Source organism: Hesperophylax consimilis, chromosome 22 (assembly GCF_061612785.1).
Source record: "Hesperophylax consimilis isolate HC1 chromosome 22, BYU_Hcon_1.0, whole genome shotgun sequence".
Lineage (NCBI taxonomy): Eukaryota > Metazoa > Arthropoda > Insecta > Trichoptera > Limnephilidae > Hesperophylax > Hesperophylax consimilis.
In genome coordinates, this window is record NC_142857.1 from 17051373 (window position 1) to 17070227 (window position 18855).

Below are 18855 nucleotides of genomic sequence, written 5' to 3' on the forward strand. Positions count from 1 at the left end.
GAATAGGACTTTCACAGAACCCGTAAATGAACGTTGAAATTTGATGAATTGTTCAAATTCTCCAAAACAACCCATCCTTAGAATCGGGGGTAACGAGGACATTTCAAATGTCAAAAAAATAAAATGGCGCTGATTGACTATTTGATGACAGTGGAGCTCATCGAAACACTGGAGACCATCAAGATCAATATCTAACCTGAACCTTACTTACCAAAAGCGGTCGAATTGTTATGCTTTCTGGCTTATTAAATAAAAAGGTGCAACGGACCTAGATTCTGCGTTTAACGAGAACCTTTCAAAAAAGAAAATGGCAATGATTGACCATTTGATAGCAATGTTACATCTTAATTTTTTATGAAACCCCCCGAACTTCGTCTAACAAATAAACTGAAAAGGTAACACCTAAATTAACCAATATGTAACATGCCATCTTAACCGATAATAGTTATGCTTGCTACCTTAACTTTCCCTAAACAATCCCTAAACCAAACCAGATCCCAAAGAGATCTCACTCGCACTCTCAAATTGGCCCCCTGAACCGGACCTGCAAATGGAATAAAATGGTTTATGTGTAGGCCCAATTGATAATTCAGGGGAAGATTGATGGAAGACATAGGAGAAGAAGTCGTTACACTTCATGGCTTCATAATCTTCTGTCATGTTCAGGGTGGATCAATGCAAAACGAACTCTAAGCAGAATTCTTGCCTAAACAGACTATGCAATAATTAGGTAGCATATTTTCCAAGGTGGATATTTTCAGTTGCAAACTTACCAAATACAAGAGGTCCATAAAAGAATATTTCTCTGATGGTTTGTGAATAATTTTATGTCTCTATTGTTTATATTTCTATTATGATTTAATTTATATCTACAATCTCTCTCCATGGCTATAAATGTATTGATAAATGTTTTGTTTTGTAAATTTTTCACTTTATAATAATTTCTTACAAATTTAATTTACTTATTCCTTATTATGCTATCTCAGAAGAGGTAAAGTCACAAGGAGGAAATCCATAATTAGTTGTATTTTGGCTATATAATACCTACTTTGTACAAACTGAAATAAATGTAAACTGTCGATTTCCCGAAAATTAATCCATGTGTCTGGTACAAGTGCATTTCTGCTGACATATTCCGGGCAACAATATATATTCAACCTGCGGAGTGAAGATTGTTCAGATAATTGGCTCGTAATAGACAACTTTCAATATATTATATGAAGATGAATATTGACACATTCTGTAACGGAGAAAACTACAAACCCCGGACTGAGATCGATTCTTCAAGATATCGATCGATGAGAGACATCTTTATTGCTACCCGTGAGCTGCGCAGTAGATTGCGCAGAGAAGAGGAGAATCATTAATTTCTCCAGCCAGTCAGATTTTGGGAGCGGAGCAGACTACTTGTGACTTGCGGAACCATCGGCAACCAGTACCACAACATGGCGGGTTGGAAGAAACTTTCACGTAAATCATCATTTAACTTTAGATAGTTTTTCGGCTTATCTTTATCCTTTTAAATCTTTTTATTTCTAGAAGAAATAAATGGCGCCCTTTATATAATTAACCTGTTAACTTTTATGATGACTTTCATTTATAAAATTCAACATGCAGATGCTCTTCGAGTCCTGCACACGGCCCTGAGAATCCTTTAGTTTAAAAAAAATAGAGTCTCCTTTGCTACTTCATTTATTTAATTAACCTTATATTGTACTAGCTTCCATTCTGAATAAACGATTATTTGTTAAACTCATCCTTCTTTAATTTACAGTTGATTGAATATGTTTTATTTCAGAATACACGCAATCCATATTTGATTTACATTTTATTAGTGTTGCTCTTGGGTATAACTAATCATAATATATCTCTTATAAAATCGTTACAATTCTCATTACAATTAACTCCATTTATGTAAATATAATTGGTTCTTGTTTCTGTTTGTTTTTAGATAAAAGTGAAAGAGTCCGAGGAAACTGAGAAGGACATAGACGTGGCCCGGCAGGTGTACATCCCGGTGGCCGAGAGGGGCCGGGTGCTGTTCTTCTGCGTGGCGGACCTGTCCACCATCGACCCCATGTACCAGCACTCCCTGGCCTGGTTCATCAGGATCTTCATCAAGAGCATGACCAACACGGAGCCCAACAGTGAGTGACCTTATCCCCCGTACAGTGTCAGGGAGTTAATTCTATTTATCAATAATATTACCCCCTTCCCTACTGACAGAATCATTGCCTAGTCAGTTCTACGGGCAGGAAGATAACACAATCTATACTAACACTGGTCTTGGAAGGTCTTCAGTAACATAGAGGCTTATGGAGCTACTGACAATCTCATTTCATCCGTCTTGGCGGAAGGAAACGTCGGTCCTTCCTTTAATGCGCACCAATTTTCCGATCCCTTTCTGCATGTTTCCTTCAAATCGTATGAACAAAATATTATCTGTTCGTAGAATTCTTTATGCCCTACGAAATGACAAGAGTTAATGATAATGATGGTGTAATGATTGTAGGTCGGAGACTATGGTACAGGGTGGGGCAAAAGTAATCACCCGATGTTCTATTGCTGTAATTTTTTTTGTTTTATGATAAACTTTGGTACTGCTTGTTATTCCGCATTCATGCAGAGTAAACCGATTCATGTCTTGTCGATTTGTATTCTGCGTTTATTTACTTCACAAATGTCAAAACCGAATGAAAATTTGGTACCATTTGCAAAAGTTATAGCGTTTTCCAATAGGGTGATTACTTTTGCTCCACATGTCTTGTCGATTTGTATTCTGTGTTTGTTTACTTCACAAATGTCAAAACCGAATTGACCTTTGGTGGCATTTGCAAAAGTTATAGCGTTTTCCAATTGGGTGATTACTTTTTCCCCACCCTGTATAATAGTGAAGTACGTCTCTGATGAATATACAATCTGAACGTAAGTTATAAAAGGCCTGTTTGCGTGTACGAGGCTCTCTTCATTTTTTAACATAATTGTGAAATTTCACTATTCCATCATATCGATTGTACTTTGAATATTATACCATTTAACGGAGTCTATATTTCATTGTACCTTTCTATAAACACTAAAACAAATGATATAAATAATATTTGATAATTTGCACAGCGCCGTTTTTGGTAAAAATGACCCCAAGGGCACTGTAACTCGAGCCAAGTTCTCGAACGAATCCATCAGCAAGAAGTAGCTGGCAGTACATTATACCATTTGCACCATAGGATGTGAGATTCGAGCACGCTCAGCAGGAAGTTAGCCATGGATTGTAGCCACACTCCCTGATGTGTAAATATCTAAAAAAAAATTTAATGTTTCTTTCTGTGGATTTGTAACTGTGGACACCGGTTCCGGACTGTGCCAAATGTCCTTTCTAAAATAACAGCGTTCTACTTTTATCCATGGTTTATATAACACATTTAATTAATTGTTTCAGATAAGATATCCATTCGCCTGGAGACCATCATCAACTACCTAACCTTCTCGCTGTATGCGGAGGCGTGCCGCGGCCTCTTCCAGCGCCACAAGATGCACTTTGCCTTCCTGCTGTGCATCCGCATTCTGCTGCAGGAGGGGCAGATCGACCCCATGGAGTACTTCTTCTTCCTCAACGGGGCACAGGCCAGGAGTGTCAGTTAAATATTTCAAATACTGTACTTGTTTACCCCCTTCTTCCATTCAGCATTGGGGCACATTCAAGGGATACTTTAAACTTAACATTTTCAAAATGAGAATGGGTTTTATAAGACATCCACTCGAGGGAAATATTTATTTACATTTACCATATTACTTAATTAATACCATTCCTCAAAATATTAATACAGAAGCATATGCACTGCTTACTGCGGTTTAAAGCCAATGAATCTACCTAGATTACGCCATTTATCACATATTTTTAGGTTCTATAACTTTGGTGCTTTATGACAAGCGATCGCTCAAAACATTTTTACAAACTTGCCATTGATTAAAACCCGAGTGGTTAAAACCCGTACTTGTGCTCCAACAACTAGGCTGTAATATGACATGCTGACATTTGTGTTTCCTCCCTCCAAAACGCTGTCCTCTTTAAGACCCAGGTTCACTCTTTCATCTCCTCTCAAAGACCCCCTGCGCAGTATCTCCAAAGATATATGTTTGAAAATGTGTACGGAGTGTAAATGTAAAATCTATTTATTTTTTTCGTCTACTTCAGTCTTCTTCAGCAAACTTCATCAGTGAATTTAGAAAATACTGGGCACTGAAATAGCATTATAATTTTTACATAGTTTAGCGATCCATTCCATTTTTTCTTACTTTCAAAATGAGGATGCCATAGTTCTCTGAACCCAGCAAATTAATATTTTTTGTGCTGTAAAAATTAAACAATTTAACCATATTTTTGTTATTTGTTTTTGGGGTGTTATGCCGTGTTGCGCTAACTCCTTCTTTAGCCAACTTTTCGGACAGCATTGCAGTGTCCATCATCAGGGCAGATGTGTTATTTGATCTTACAATTTAATTTTAATTTAATCTTAAATTTAACCTTACTTTCCTTTCCATTTATTCCAGGAGCTTCCTAACCCCGATCCTGACTGGATTTCTTTTAAGATGTGGCAAGACATCCTATCCCTGGCCACCCTCCCTAACTATGTGTCCTTGGTAGAATCCTTCCATATGCACCTCACAGAATATCAAAAGATCTACGATTCCAATGATCCACATAGGTTATTTCTCCTTATTGTACATATTATTTAAGATGTGGCACGACATACTTCACCTGGCTACCCCCCAGCTATGTCTTCCTAAGTAGGTAAAAGTTTATTTTTTTAATTTCTCAGGGTCCCCCTGCCCGCCCTCTACGCCAAGAACCTCAGTCCCTTCCAAAAGCTGCTGGTGCTGAAGGTGCTCCGGCTGGACAAGCTGTCCAACGGCATGCAAGACTTCATCGTGGTGGTGCTGGGCCAGAGGTTCGTGGAGCCGTTGGCCTCAGACCTGTCGGCGATGTACGCCGAGGCTGGCGTCAACACTCCCCTCATATTTGTGCTGAGCACGGGGACTGACCCGGCCGAAGGTATTACTTTATTACATTACTATCATCCCTTCCCTTGGTTTAAAGTTTCTCCACACAACTTCCCTGAGAGGGAACTTCGTGTAGTTACTTGATATGTACTTATTTTTTTATTTTAATACGTATGGCACAACGTGTGTAACAAGTGTAAAGCGTAGAATAACAAAAAATATTATTATTATACTAATATAAGACATTATCCTAAATGTACGAGTAAGTTATGCCTTATTTACAGAGCTGTTTAAGTTTGCGGAGCGCATGAAGATGACAAAGCGCCTGCAGGCCATCTCGTTGGGCCAGGGGCAGGGCGTGAGGGCTGAGGCCATGTTCAAGACGGCGCTCAACGATGGCAATTGGGTGTTCTTCCAGGTAACATACCTCATTAAATAACTAAATAGTCATTAGACCCACGTTTCTTGCAATGGGCAGAAAGGATGTGATTTATCAGTAGTTCGCTAGCATTCGTTGGTGGCTTGGAACGGTTTTTTGTTCTTGATTGAATATTAGTGATAGATATTATAACATGTTGGTTTTTATTTGTTCAGAACTGTCACCTGTCGCCGAGCTGGATGCCAAACCTGGAGCTGATGGTGGAGCAAATAGTGGTGGAAAATGTCCACAAGGACTTTAGAATTTGGCTGACTTCCATGCCGTCACCTGCGTTTCCCTCAGCCCTGCTGCAGAATGGTTAGATATAGAACACTTTCTCTAATTTATATGTAATATTATGATGAAAAAAACCCTTTGATGATTTTCTCTAACTTAACGGACGGATTGCAATCTTTGAAACATTCGTCAGGTGGGAATTCTATTTTTATTTTGCCAGTATTTCTCCCGTCTGTGCATCAGTTGCATCATGAGAATGACTTATTTATTTTATACTCAAAGCAATAGATTTTGCCCTTGATGTAATGTTTTATTTTTTATTTATGATTTTTTTATTCCGTCCACATTTTCTTGTCAGTACATTATTGAGTCTACCCTGGATACATTGACTAAAGAAGTAGGAAGCACAACATGGCATGTTAATCCAAAAAAAAAACACGATAATACTTTTAGCTGTGAAAATCAAAAATCATCTTTCTTTCGTTGTCCACAACACTAATAGGTGTATCTCATATGTATTAGGAAATTTTTTAGGATAGGGAAAAAACTGGATGCTTTTACACTTTTTATTTTTTTTTTTAAAGAAAGACAAACATTTGGGTTAAGAGTAACCTGACAATATTTGAAAAATTCCTACTACTACCACAGTAAGCGGAAAACGTTTCTTGGGTTGTGATGGAGGACTTAGCCAGCCGAGGAATTGAACACACTACGCCTGGGTGGGATCCAAATGCGATGTCAACTCAGCCACTGACCTGTCATACATTATGTACATTGCTTACAAATGTTTCGTTAATGGTGTAAAAAATCATGTGTAATATTAAGAATTCGGCAAAAAAAAATATGTTTTGTCTCTCCTAAAAAATTTCGTATTATGGGCGATGTATTATGTAGATATATAATTTAAATGTATATCTTGTTGTTTGATTGGTTGTTAGGAACTAAAATGACAATGGAGCCGCCTCGGGGCATTAAGGCCAACATCCAAAAGGCGTATGCAAGTCAGGTGGCTGATGTTGCCGCAAGCTTTATTGGGGAAGACCCCAAAACCCTCAAATTCAAGGTTGGTATTATTTTTTTCATATATTTAAGTTTGTAAAATTAGGGATTAGCCCTGTAGTATTCCAACATCGGAAGGATTGCATCATTAGAACTTTTAAGTCAGATAAAACTGCTGGTTTTCTTCTACTGGTATTCTAATGAACGGTGCTCAAAAAAAATTTACTAAAACGGCAGGGCATAAGTCTTCCAAATATTATTGTTATTATTATGGGTGGTATTTATTTATTATGAAGATTATTACTGTTGCGCTTTTTTAGTTTTAATTTACAATAAAAAATAATTAAATTATTATTTTTATTTTTTGTAGTTTTTTGTTTTTTTAGGCCCACATTTATTTCTTTACTAGCTGTACCCCACCACGTACTGGTACTATACCGTTTCTGTCGCTCAGTCTGTCTGTGCAGATCGAGAAACAATAGGGCGTGTTGCTTTTACGTCCAACAGATTGCTGTGTTTTTCAAGAAAAGCATGTTTTTACCTGTCACAGGTGACATTTATATAATATAGGTATATAAAAACACACACGTATTCAAATGTAACATTGTTTTAAAATTTCAAAGCAATCGGTGAAGAAATTTTGGAGATTTAAGATTTTAAACAAACAAACATTTATATTTGTTATTTATATAGATTTACTCTGCACGTCATAAGGTGCCTCGTAACCGTGATGTAATATTTTTTCCAATCATAATATTTATTTAGTTATTGTGATCCTCAGTGGCTAACCTACAGCCTGTGTCTCTTCCACTCCGTGATCTTGGAGAGGAACAAGTTTGGGCGCCTCGGCTTCAACGTCCCGTACGAATTCACAGACGGGGACCTGCGCATCTGCATACAGCAGCTGCAGATGTTCATCTGGGAGTACGAGGAAATACCTCTGAAGGTAACCCAACCTTACCTAGCAAACAGACAACCTCTCATAGCCTCCATCTAAAGGCCAAAAACGATCACCCCAAACAAGCCAGGCAACTACTTGAAATGGATATAAGTCACTGTGGGACATAGAACTATTAAGGTAGAAACACACTGAGTAGATGTATGCATTACTACGTTCCCTGTTCAACGGGCACACTGGTTCTAAGCACGCAACGCGTGTGACCACGTGACAAGTGATCTCTAGTTCTTAAGTATGCAGCGCGCGGGCGTGTCAGTTGATTGGACATTTATTTTGTAGGTTATGTTTATGTGTTTTACTTGTCAGCAGAAGCAATTTGTAGCTTTGTCGTGTCAATTTGAGGACAATTTACTTAGTTTACTGTCAAAACAAACAACCATAGATATACCAATCAAAACAGTAGATGCATAAATAAAAATAAAATAGATAATAGACGTGAAATCAACTCGTTGGAGGCGTGGCGCCACCCATCCCTCCATCTTTACACGTCCCATGCCCAGATCTGGGCAGCCCAGATATGCGCAGCGATGGAAGCGTGGGTTTGCATTGCGTGTGACAAGGGTGTTTTCTAAAGCATCTATTTCCATCGAAAATGTTTGGATTGTCATTAGTCCAGATATCTTAATGCATTACTTACATATTGTAAGTCGTCCCCGTGTGTTTCTACCTTTAACTGGAATGGAAATCACCAATGTTTGAAATGAGAAGATGATAAAGAATCACCCATCCACGATTCCAAAGTCCCATATTGATAAGAAGAAGACTCACTATCCTGATGATCCATTGTTATGTTATTGCAAATGTATTTTGGTTACAGGTGTAATTCCACACTTTCTGACAAGGAAATTTATGCCTAATTTTACCCTATCACCCAAGGACTAATAAAAATTTGATTAAATACTGATACGGGTCAATAAATCAGTTAATTCGAGCGATTATTAAGTGGTGACACTTTAAATCCCTTCTTCCACTGGGATATGCAAGTACATGATACTCATGTTGTGTACTCACGTCGAAAGCAACTTGTCATGAATCTGTACACGTCGCTACTGAATTCACGAGACCCGCATCGCCACAAATCATTGTTGAATTCTCGAAACGTCAAAACTAGAATGCTTTACTATAGCTGTAATTTTTTGTTGACTGATCCTAGCATTGATTAAAGCACACGCATTGTTACAAAATACTTGAATCGTTGAGTTTCGCATACTTGCGTATCCCTGTGGAAAAATGGCCTGACTATCAAAATCCCACAGCGTGTAAAGTGACGGGTGTTCTATCGACTAGTTCCATGTTTCCTTTCCAAAACGTGTGGAATAACTCCTTTGACCAAAACAGTCAAGATATAGCGATTTGCCAGATGGATATTGATTAACTTGTTGCAGATGTTAACATATGTGACGGGCCACATCAACTACGGCGGTCGTGTGACGGACGAGTGGGACCGGCGCTGCCTCATGGCACTGCTGTCTGACCACTACAACGTCAAGGTCATGAACGAGAAGCACAAGTTTGACGAGGAGGGGGTCTACCACCAGGTAAAAAGAGATCCTGGTATTATTTCAACGGTGGTTCGGTGACAGAAAATCTAATATTGTATCGAAAATGGATGGTACCATGTGGTTTACCTCCCACAAGTCGAGAGAGATATAAATATGGGTGTACCACAGCTGCAACCACTCACTTTGCCTTCATCAACGATCTGCATGCCACCTTCTTCATTTTGAACCCTGCCTGCCTCTTAGACCATCATAATACAAATGACAGCTATAACATTGGAGGTGAGTTGTTGAACGTCAAAGTGGGATGCTGAGGATATCCAACCAGTCGACGGCACCGGGAGTCACTTGATTTAGCACAGAATAGGGAAATGAACGAATGAACAAACGAACCTGAATCACTCGCCCGCTGATTGTACTGATCACATCAGCCGAATGCACTGCCTCGGCCGATCACTCAGGCATTAGAGTCCTTCATTGTGTAACTGTAAAGCGGGGTCTCCTGTGACCGTATCCACAAACATTTGGTTCAAACATGCAAATGTGGCTGTCCATTTTGTTTGCAGATGCAATGTTTATGCAACCAGTGGCCGATAGAAAACATTATCTGCGCAGGGGAAGAGTGGAAGGCAGGGCAGGGAATTGTTTAATTTCTTGATAACAAGCGCGTGGTACGGTCAGTCACGGAGCATAAATCACAGGAGTTTTTGAGGTTATGTGCACTGCACGAGCTTAATAATTATGAATTTAACTAGTTCATCAAAATCTGTTTCAGAAACACGGAAGGAATTGCCAAATCCACTTCCTCTGTTAACATCTATTAAAATTTCAAGGTAGTAGGTACGGTCTAACTCGAAATCTGTGTTTTCTCTCTGATTTAGCAACTACAATCTTATTGCTAAAACTGTAAGCAAATCTTCCTCATCAGAACTCATCTCAACATTTTTTGACATCTAAGTAATTATATACGTAGACGTCAAACGTCAAAAATAGCGTCTATACTTCTACACCACAGACCACTACACGCCCACCGCTCCCCAATATTTCAACAAACGGAGGATACGGAATGTGGACGAAAACAAACAATGTTTGCGCTAATGTTTGCTTCAATGTTTGTGGAAACGGTCGCTAGAGAGCCGCCTTAGCATTCTGCATTTTTTTTGTACCTAGCATTTCGTCTCATACAATGGCTCATTTATTTTAATTCCCAATAAGTAAAGTTTTAATACTTTCAGTTTCCTGCCAACACGAACCTTGAGAACTACGTGATCTACATAAAAACGCTCCCTATCAATGATGACCCAGCTATATTTGGACTTCACGCCAATGCCAACATCAGTTACGCTCAGTCCGAGTCCCTGGCTTGTCTCAGTAAGTTATATCATCACCGTAAAACGCAGTTAACAATGTTTATCAACATCTAATACATACTAGTAGTTCTGTGAACAGTAGACCTTGCGTCCAAAAAATATCTAATTTTCTCCTATTTTAAATCTTAACCAAAATTCCATCATATCGCTACGGTCTGTACATGTAATGGCTCTCTTCTCACGAGACCATTAACCACACTGAGTCCATTGCCTAGTCAATGTGATTAATCATTATCGCCATCGCTTTCCATATCATCCTTGTAGTTACGTCTAACTTAACCTAACTTAGTCATATCATCTAGTTTCAGTTCGTTTTAGTTTTCTTTGTTCACGCAACGTTTCATAGCATTGCATACTTGGTTAAGTTTATCGTTATTAAAAAAAATATCCACTTTACTATATTTTGGTGGGAGGTATGTTTCATTATGACGTTTGTCATTTTTCTGACATTATCAGCTTTGTTCTGCTCCCACCAACCATAGAGCAGGAATGAAAACTCTGCGTTTGATTTTGTACTTGAAACAGGCATGCACCGATAAAAAGTGCGGCAAGTAACAAACCAACCGTCATCGACAAAAGACCGGAGAGATCGGTGTGTTGGTTGGGGTAGCGCAATCTCCTTTTCAAATTACATGTCTCCTGGAACAGAGATAGGATAAAGCCTTTTTCTTCCCCAAATTACAGTGATGCAATACCAGCATCTTCGCACACGTAGATTATGATGTATATTAGTGTTCTTTATTATGTTTACCTTTTCCAGGCACCCTAAAGACCCTGCAGGGGCGCCAAGTGTCAGGAGACGCAGGTTCGGCCGAGACTATCATTGAGAACTTTGCTAAAGATATCCTGGCACGCACTCCGCCCCTGCTCAACGTGAAGCAGATTGCAGAGAAGTTAGAATACTTGCATTTTACATTATTTTTTGACGATGACTATACATAATTTTTCCAGTTATTTGATTTGTACATAATATTATCAGTTCACAAGCGCTTGCATTCCACATACGCAGTAAACCCCCCCACTTTAGGTTTTTTCGGGTTAAATTTTCAAAAAATATTCAACTTTATACCATAAATTATTTGAGAAGCGAAATGTTAAGGCGAAGCTTAATGCTAAATCACTATTTTTATTAATCTTTATAATGAATTGGTGTACATTATGAATACTAAAAAATATGCTAGATAAATTGAAGGTTATACTATCGCTTCGCTTGAGTAGAATACAAATAATAAAATAAATTACTCAATAAAAAATATAAATGTAAAATACTAAAAAAAACATTTTTCAATAGAAATGTATGAACGCGGAAAGGAAACAATTTTTTTTAAATACAGTTTTATAGCTAAGTTTTTTTGTGACAGTTTCACTTGATTAACTTTTTTGCTTTCTTATAAAATTATTTACAAAATAAATAAAAACCAGTTTTTGGCTTGAAATCGAACGTTTCTAGAGTCTGTTTGTCAAGCGATTTTAATGCCTATTACCTACAATAAAAGGTATACCAAGAATTTACACATTTTTGGCTCGTAGCTTCCTCTTAAAGTGGGCAATGCTTACTGCCCGTATGGAATGCATGCGCCTGCAAACGTGCATTGATATTCAAAATAAAAGTTGGGTTAAGAGCGTTGTTTTCGCGGACGAAATTTCGACTCCCGCAAAAATAATTATTGTCCTGTGTCCCTCTCTAACGGAGCGTGCAGCGGGGAACGGAGAGGGAGTACCTGGCTTTTAGTACGGCTGACGTTGCAAGCGATCAAAAAAAGTTAGATAATATGAGATTAAATAAAAAAGAAATTAAGTTCAATGCTTGAATATTTGCACGAAGTCGGTGAAATGTCCCTTTCGTTTAGTTCATTCCATTAGCAGACACAGCATACAAGGGCTTCCGACCTATTCTTTAATAGTATTGGTATATGCGCATGTACACGTTAGGCACTGACAATATCACGCACTGAAGAAGAGAAATGCTTTTTTTCTTTTGTGCGTGAATATATTTGCATCAAAACGGGGAATCACCCTTTTGTTTAGTTCATTTAAATTAGCAGATACGTGTATTATTGTAGGAGATACGGAAATTGTACACGTGCATTGTACATGTGGCAGCTGGCCACAGACGAAATTATAATAATAGTAATAATAGGTGTATAAGTTTATAAATTAGATAAGTACATAGAATTAACAGCAGTAAATAATATATGAACAGTAAGTAATATAATTGTAGAGAATAGAAATATACACTTACTTAAAATTTGTGTGAGTGCACCGGTAAAGGCCTTACCGTTACTGTTGACATAATCTTTTATTTTTTTAATTTTTACATTACCTTTGAAATTTTTTTGTGAATCACATTTTTTTTTATTTTATCTGGAAGAATGTTATAAAGTCGTGTCGCTGTGTATATAATTCCGAACACGCACTGACTTTATCACTGGGATTTTGGTCGAGATTATTTTTAAGTGTTGTGTAAGAAGAATATTATGTGAACAACAAAATTAAGTAATACAACTATAAATAAAAATAACCATAAAAATAGCAGCACAATAATAAAACAATAACAGCAAGAATAATAGCATCAAGCATATTTTATTAAAAATGTTCAATGAATCGGTATAATTATTTCCGTCCATTCTAGGCAGTGAGGAATACATTTATGGTAGTTAGTCCCAGATTTTTTATACTGAAAAAAATCCTATTTTATAATCTACACAATACATGTGCACAAGGTGAAAAATAAAAAAAAGTAGGACAGGTAGTAGTTGCATAGTAAGAACAGACTCCAATATAAATAAGCAAATAAATAATTACATAAATATCAGAAAATTATCACACAATCAAAGAGGACCATCGTATGTGTTTAAAAGAAATTGCATTTTCGAAGACACAAACTGTTCAAGCAAAATAATACAAGTTTCTTTAAAATATCTTTAAAACATCACGGAATTAAAGTGGATATTAATCACAGGTAGATAATAATAAAATTATAATTAGGACGTATTTCACTAGCAATCTCTCAATAAGTTGTGAACAAGCTGTATAGTAGGGAAGTACCCTAATACCCCGTCAGATAGACTAATTATTACAAAATGTATACTGTGTAGAATCTAACAAAACTAACACTAATATCTAAACAAAACTATGACTTTAGCTGTTTCTCGGAATATGAACATCTTTCGCGAAGTGGAATCTTCCGATGATATCTTGGATCGACCAATTCTGGCAAAATACATTCCATATAAAATGTCTCCAGTGGCTTATCCATTTTATTACGGACACCACAGAAAAGGACTTTTCTGGTGCGGAAGCCAATAATGCACCAGAATGCGAATTATAGTTGGTTTTGTACGATCGCTTTGCCCATGAACCATCTGCAACCACGGTGATTTGTGGCACACCGTCATCATCGACTTCATTGTTCTCCACAGCTAATCGGTTTTCTTCCTTTCCTGCTTCAATCATTTTTTCGAGTGCAAAATTTTCCAAGTGTCCCCCCAACTGAATCAGATGTTTATAGAATAAGGAGGACGACATACAAGGCATATTTATAGTGCTGCATATTTCCCGTAATTGGGAATAACCGTTGCCAGTACATACGATACCTTCAACCATCGCATTATTGATAGGCATACCGCCAACTTGCTTAGGCATGTCAGATTTTATAATTTCTATTTTTCCACAAAGCTTACATAAAAAATGAAATTCGCTGTATAATCCATTCCTGATTTCCCTTTGAAAACAAAAATGTGAAAAATTGCAATCAAATGGAGAATGATCAATTTTGGACAAAGAGTCAAATAAAAATTCTATGTTGACAATTCTTCTGCCAACTAAATTCGATGTAACGATGTGGTTCGGATCATCTTCTTCCTCAACCTCTAACTCAAAAGAGTCACTGGAATCGGATGAACAGTTGAATTCAATATCGGGTGATCAATATGTGTGGTGATTATACTTACAAATTCGACAAAATAGTACAAGCAATTATAGGCAAAAATGGAGGACGGTTTTTATTCTTAAATTTAATCACTTTTAATTAAAGATCGTTGGTGTAATATTGAATTGTACCAATGTGTAAAAACACTGTCATCAAAACTAAAAGCTGAACGGCAATAAAATGAAACTCTCACTACTAACCAAAAGATGGTATCTTGATGTTATTGTGTTCATTCTCGAGAGTTTGTTCTTGTGAAAATAAAATTATTTGCTTACCGTTTGCTCAAAATCCCACAATTCACATCGATGTTAGCATCGAAAAAATCCTTGTTGGCAAATTTAGCCTGACAATCTTCAACATCATTTACGGAACTGAAAACAACAAAAAAACATTACATTTTTACCGTAAAAAATAAATACTTATAATAAATATTGATTTAAATATTGCATTTAATTTTCACCTGTTCCGAGTTCTTTCTGTCTTTTTGACATAGCACTTCCTCTTTTTTCCGGTGCATTCTGGGTGGTTTACCATGTATCTACTTTCGACCTAAAACACAAATAACATTTTATAAAAATCAATAACGTAAGTACCCTAATTCATAACCTAATTATCATTGTTAAAAATGCTCAAATAATGATTACTTACCCATGTTGAATGAAATAAATTATTTGGGGATGCTTCGGTTAAAAACTGTGGAGTTTAAAAATAATATTATTCGTAAACAAAGTAACAAATTCGTCAATTATATGTCCGCGCGGGCTGACTGCGAATGTCACATATACATACACTATCAATAATAATAAAAATGAAGGACGATTGACGTATGCATGTATTTGTTAGGCGAGCGATCTCACCCGAGCCCCTGCCCCCGGCCCCCCCTACCTACCCTCACCAGCCCGACTCAAGAAAGTGCGAATGAGACAATAACAAAAAAGCTAGTTAAATATACGTTGAATTTGTGGCCACCAAATTCGGCTTTTGAAGCAAATAAAACTTTTTTCAGTGAGGATTCAAATTTTATTGTATAGTTCATTATATGCCTGAGACGGGATATGTGAGATTTTTTCAAAAAATATCTTTCATTTGGTCACAAAAAAATGCCAAAGATGCCTCGTAAAATCATGTAAAATCGTCATCTTCTGGGGCCTATATTCTATAATTTAAGGCAAAAATCGAAAATCTGATCCATATGCGTACTTTATATATACCATGTCTTTTAACTAAAAAAAAAAAAAACAGTTTACTCTAGTATTTTAGCCGTAAATCCAAATTTAAATTTTGTATGAAACAGGCACCGCAGCCGTTCCTCTTAAGCAATGTTTATTAGATACAGAGAGAAGTTAAGAAGGAAAGAAAACATTTTAATATTCAGCAGTACCTACATATAGCTGTAGATTCTAAGAACGGGTTGTTTCACAGAATTTGAACGATTCATCAAATTTCAAAGCTGTTTTTCAAGTTCTATAAAGGTTCTATTCAAGTTCTGTTTTTATATCATTATTTTCCGGTTGTTTCACAAAACTGAAATAATATTTGAATTTGAATAGAACCTTCACCGAACTTGAAAATCAACTTTGAAATTTGATGAATTGTTCAAATTCTGTAAAAAAACAACCTGAGATATCAATCATTTTTCTGATTAATCAATATTACATAATATTGTAATTCCATATTTCAGATATCCACTCCTATACGAGGAGTCTTTGAATTCTGTGGTAGTGCAAGAAGCAATGCGCTACAATAAACTTTTGAGTACCATTCAGTCGTCTATCAGGTAACTAATAAAAAATTATTTATAAACAATAATTAGTCGCCTGAAATATCAACACAAATTGAAAATATCTCCCGAGTAAAAATAAACGCCGCCAACGGGAATCGAACCCGTGCCTTCTGATGTCCGGTCAGGTGCTCTGAAACCAATGAGCTATGTCGGCTTATTTCCAACCCGCCAAATGATTCAATATGAACTAGTACCTCAATCAACAATTACTGATTATATTTTTTCCACCTATAAAAAACCAACTTTATTTTTGTAGGAAAGGCTTTGTTAGTGCTAAATTTCTCACTAGATGGCGTCGAGACATATTATATCTTCATTTATTGGTGAAATATTTTTGACTTATTAACTTATCAAATATTATTATTTTTTAATGATAAACTAATGTTTATAAGACAAGGTTTTATGCATAGCATAAAGGATATTTGCTATCCTTTATGCTATGCATAAAACCTTGTCTTATAAACATTAGTTCATCATTAAAAAAAATTTTGATAAGCTCTTTTTAGTCTGATCGTGGTTAGGCTAAGAAACATAATACATTCGCTGATCTCTAACCGAACTGTAGTTCTTCAAATCCATTTGGGCCAACCGGCAGCATTTGGAAGATATACTCCCCTTGAACAGAAATAATTGTCTCTGTTAACTTTGAACAGATATTTGGCACAGGGTCGTCTAACTCTGCACTTTATATTTTGTTCTCTTTTTTTCCTCCTGTCCCTCATCTTTCAAAAGCTATATCAAACCAAAAACCTTTGCAATCGTAATATTATTAGACTGTCGCCAAATATGCATATGGATAAAACTTGGATTATTTTTGTAGAGATCTCCTCAAGGCGATGAAGGGTTTCCTGGTGATGTCTGAGGTCCTGGAGGATGTTGGCAACAGTTTGAATATAAACACGGTCCCAGCGCTGTGGAGCAAAAAAGCCTATTCTTCCCTCAAACCTCTCGGTAAAATCAATCATAAAGTTTATTTTATTAAGGTGTTATTAATAAAACGCAAGTAAAGACCTGACAAAAATATTTTTTGTCGAAATTATTAGTCTGGCCGAGTGTTTACAGATAAAGACAGATAGGTAAGATGAGACCACAGACTATATATATTATAGATTATAATACAAGAAAAACATTATCAGGTTTAATAATCGATTCTGGCAAAAATTCTGAGACATGCTGTATAATTTTTTTTTCATTGTATTTTTTAAACCATTGTAACTTTTTTTTTAATTTCTCCACAAAATCAGAACATTTTTTTATAAACCGAAAGGACCGGACAAAAATTATGGTTGTGAAAAAAAAATTAATAACAAAAATCAGTTTAAAAAAAAAATTCTCCACACCAATGGCAGAGGGGAATAAGGAGGATTTTTGATTTGATGACATTATATTAAAAGGTATGCAGAATTCGGAACAACTGAATATTCTTTTTCATAAACATTCCATAACCTTGTGCCTCTTGTTTGATGTTTAATACTATCCAACTTTTTAAATTTATATACAGTAGTGTATATAACATTCACATAAGGGGGGTTCGACCCTAACGGGGTGGGTCGTCCCTGGTGGGGCGGCAAGGGAAAAGGGGGGGGGGTGTGTGGAAATATTTTGTCTTATTTTCCAGGAATGTAATCTACGAGTACTATTCTCTTTTTTCCTACTCAATACTGAGGCCGATGGGGGGGTTTCAAACCCCCCTCCCTTATATACGCCCTTGGTCTTATATAGTTTGATTTTGTTAAAGTTTGCACCCTCATCTTTATGTAACTAAACCCATCTGTAAAAATTCAAAAAGTCAAGTATCAGTGTTGTTATATTAAAATAAAAAAAATCAGTGTGAAATTCTATAAAAATAAATAAAGAAATTCGTAAACTGGAAATTTTTATATAGTGAAGTCACGAGCTAAAAAAACGGATTTGTTTATTTTATTATTAAAAAACAAGTTCCTAATTTTTGTTACTAACATTCTTGTAATCTTTCTACATTATTTTTTCATTATAAAATACATGCAAGTGGCCCATTGGGCATAATATATTATAATTGTAATTTGTCCAGGTTCGTGGGTAGCGGACTTGGTGGCGCGCATAGCATTCATCCGGGACTGGGCCGAGCAGGGCATCCCGGCCGTGTTCTGGATCTCGGGCTTCTACTCCCCGCAGGCGCTGCTCACGGGCGTGCTGCAGAACTTTGCACGCAAGCACGTCATATCTATCGACACCATTGAGTACTACTTTTCTGTAAGTCGCAATACAAGTGTTGGCTTGGCTTAAACGATACAATTCGATCGAAGTTCATCTTTGATTAAAAATTGTGATCTTTTCTACAAATGTTTTGAATTATTCATTTATTCAAACTAATATATTGCAGAAAATGTAGGTACACTATTTATAATAACATTATATTATTCCCAAAGAGTTCATAATATATTCAACCACTTGTACTGTATACTCAGCTGAACAGTTTTGTAGCTAATCACATGCTAATGTCAGAACGAATGTCATATACAATGTCAGGCAGTATAAGAGAGATAAAGGTCATATAAAATACAGTATTTTCATTGGCTCTCTCGGGGCTAGAATCAAAAGGTACTAAGTCAAGTGCTACATTGTGTTGCTTTGAAAATGACATGGACAGCGCTTCTTGTTATTCTTTATTCTATGATTATAA

The 18855-nt window shown here is 36.5% G+C and overlaps 1 protein-coding gene across 1 annotated transcript in view; it reads left to right on the forward strand.

Annotated features, from left to right (window-relative positions):
- The window catches only part of LOC149413150 (dynein axonemal heavy chain 1-like), a 137506-nt gene that overhangs the window by 117845 nt on the left and 806 nt on the right, over positions 1-18855 (forward strand). Inside the window, exons 63-76 of the mRNA XM_089645421.1 lie at positions 1952-2147; positions 3437-3630; positions 4549-4703; positions 4818-5050; positions 5283-5416; positions 5593-5734; positions 6592-6716; positions 7434-7598; positions 8996-9148; positions 10345-10480; positions 11240-11372; positions 16092-16187; positions 17014-17144; positions 18244-18425. Coding sequence (XP_089501547.1) covers positions 1952-2147; positions 3437-3630; positions 4549-4703; positions 4818-5050; positions 5283-5416; positions 5593-5734; positions 6592-6716; positions 7434-7598; positions 8996-9148; positions 10345-10480; positions 11240-11372; positions 16092-16187; positions 17014-17144; positions 18244-18425 — 2175 coding nt within the window. The remainder of the gene's footprint in view (positions 1-1951; positions 2148-3436; positions 3631-4548; positions 4704-4817; positions 5051-5282; positions 5417-5592; positions 5735-6591; positions 6717-7433; positions 7599-8995; positions 9149-10344; positions 10481-11239; positions 11373-16091; positions 16188-17013; positions 17145-18243; positions 18426-18855) is intronic.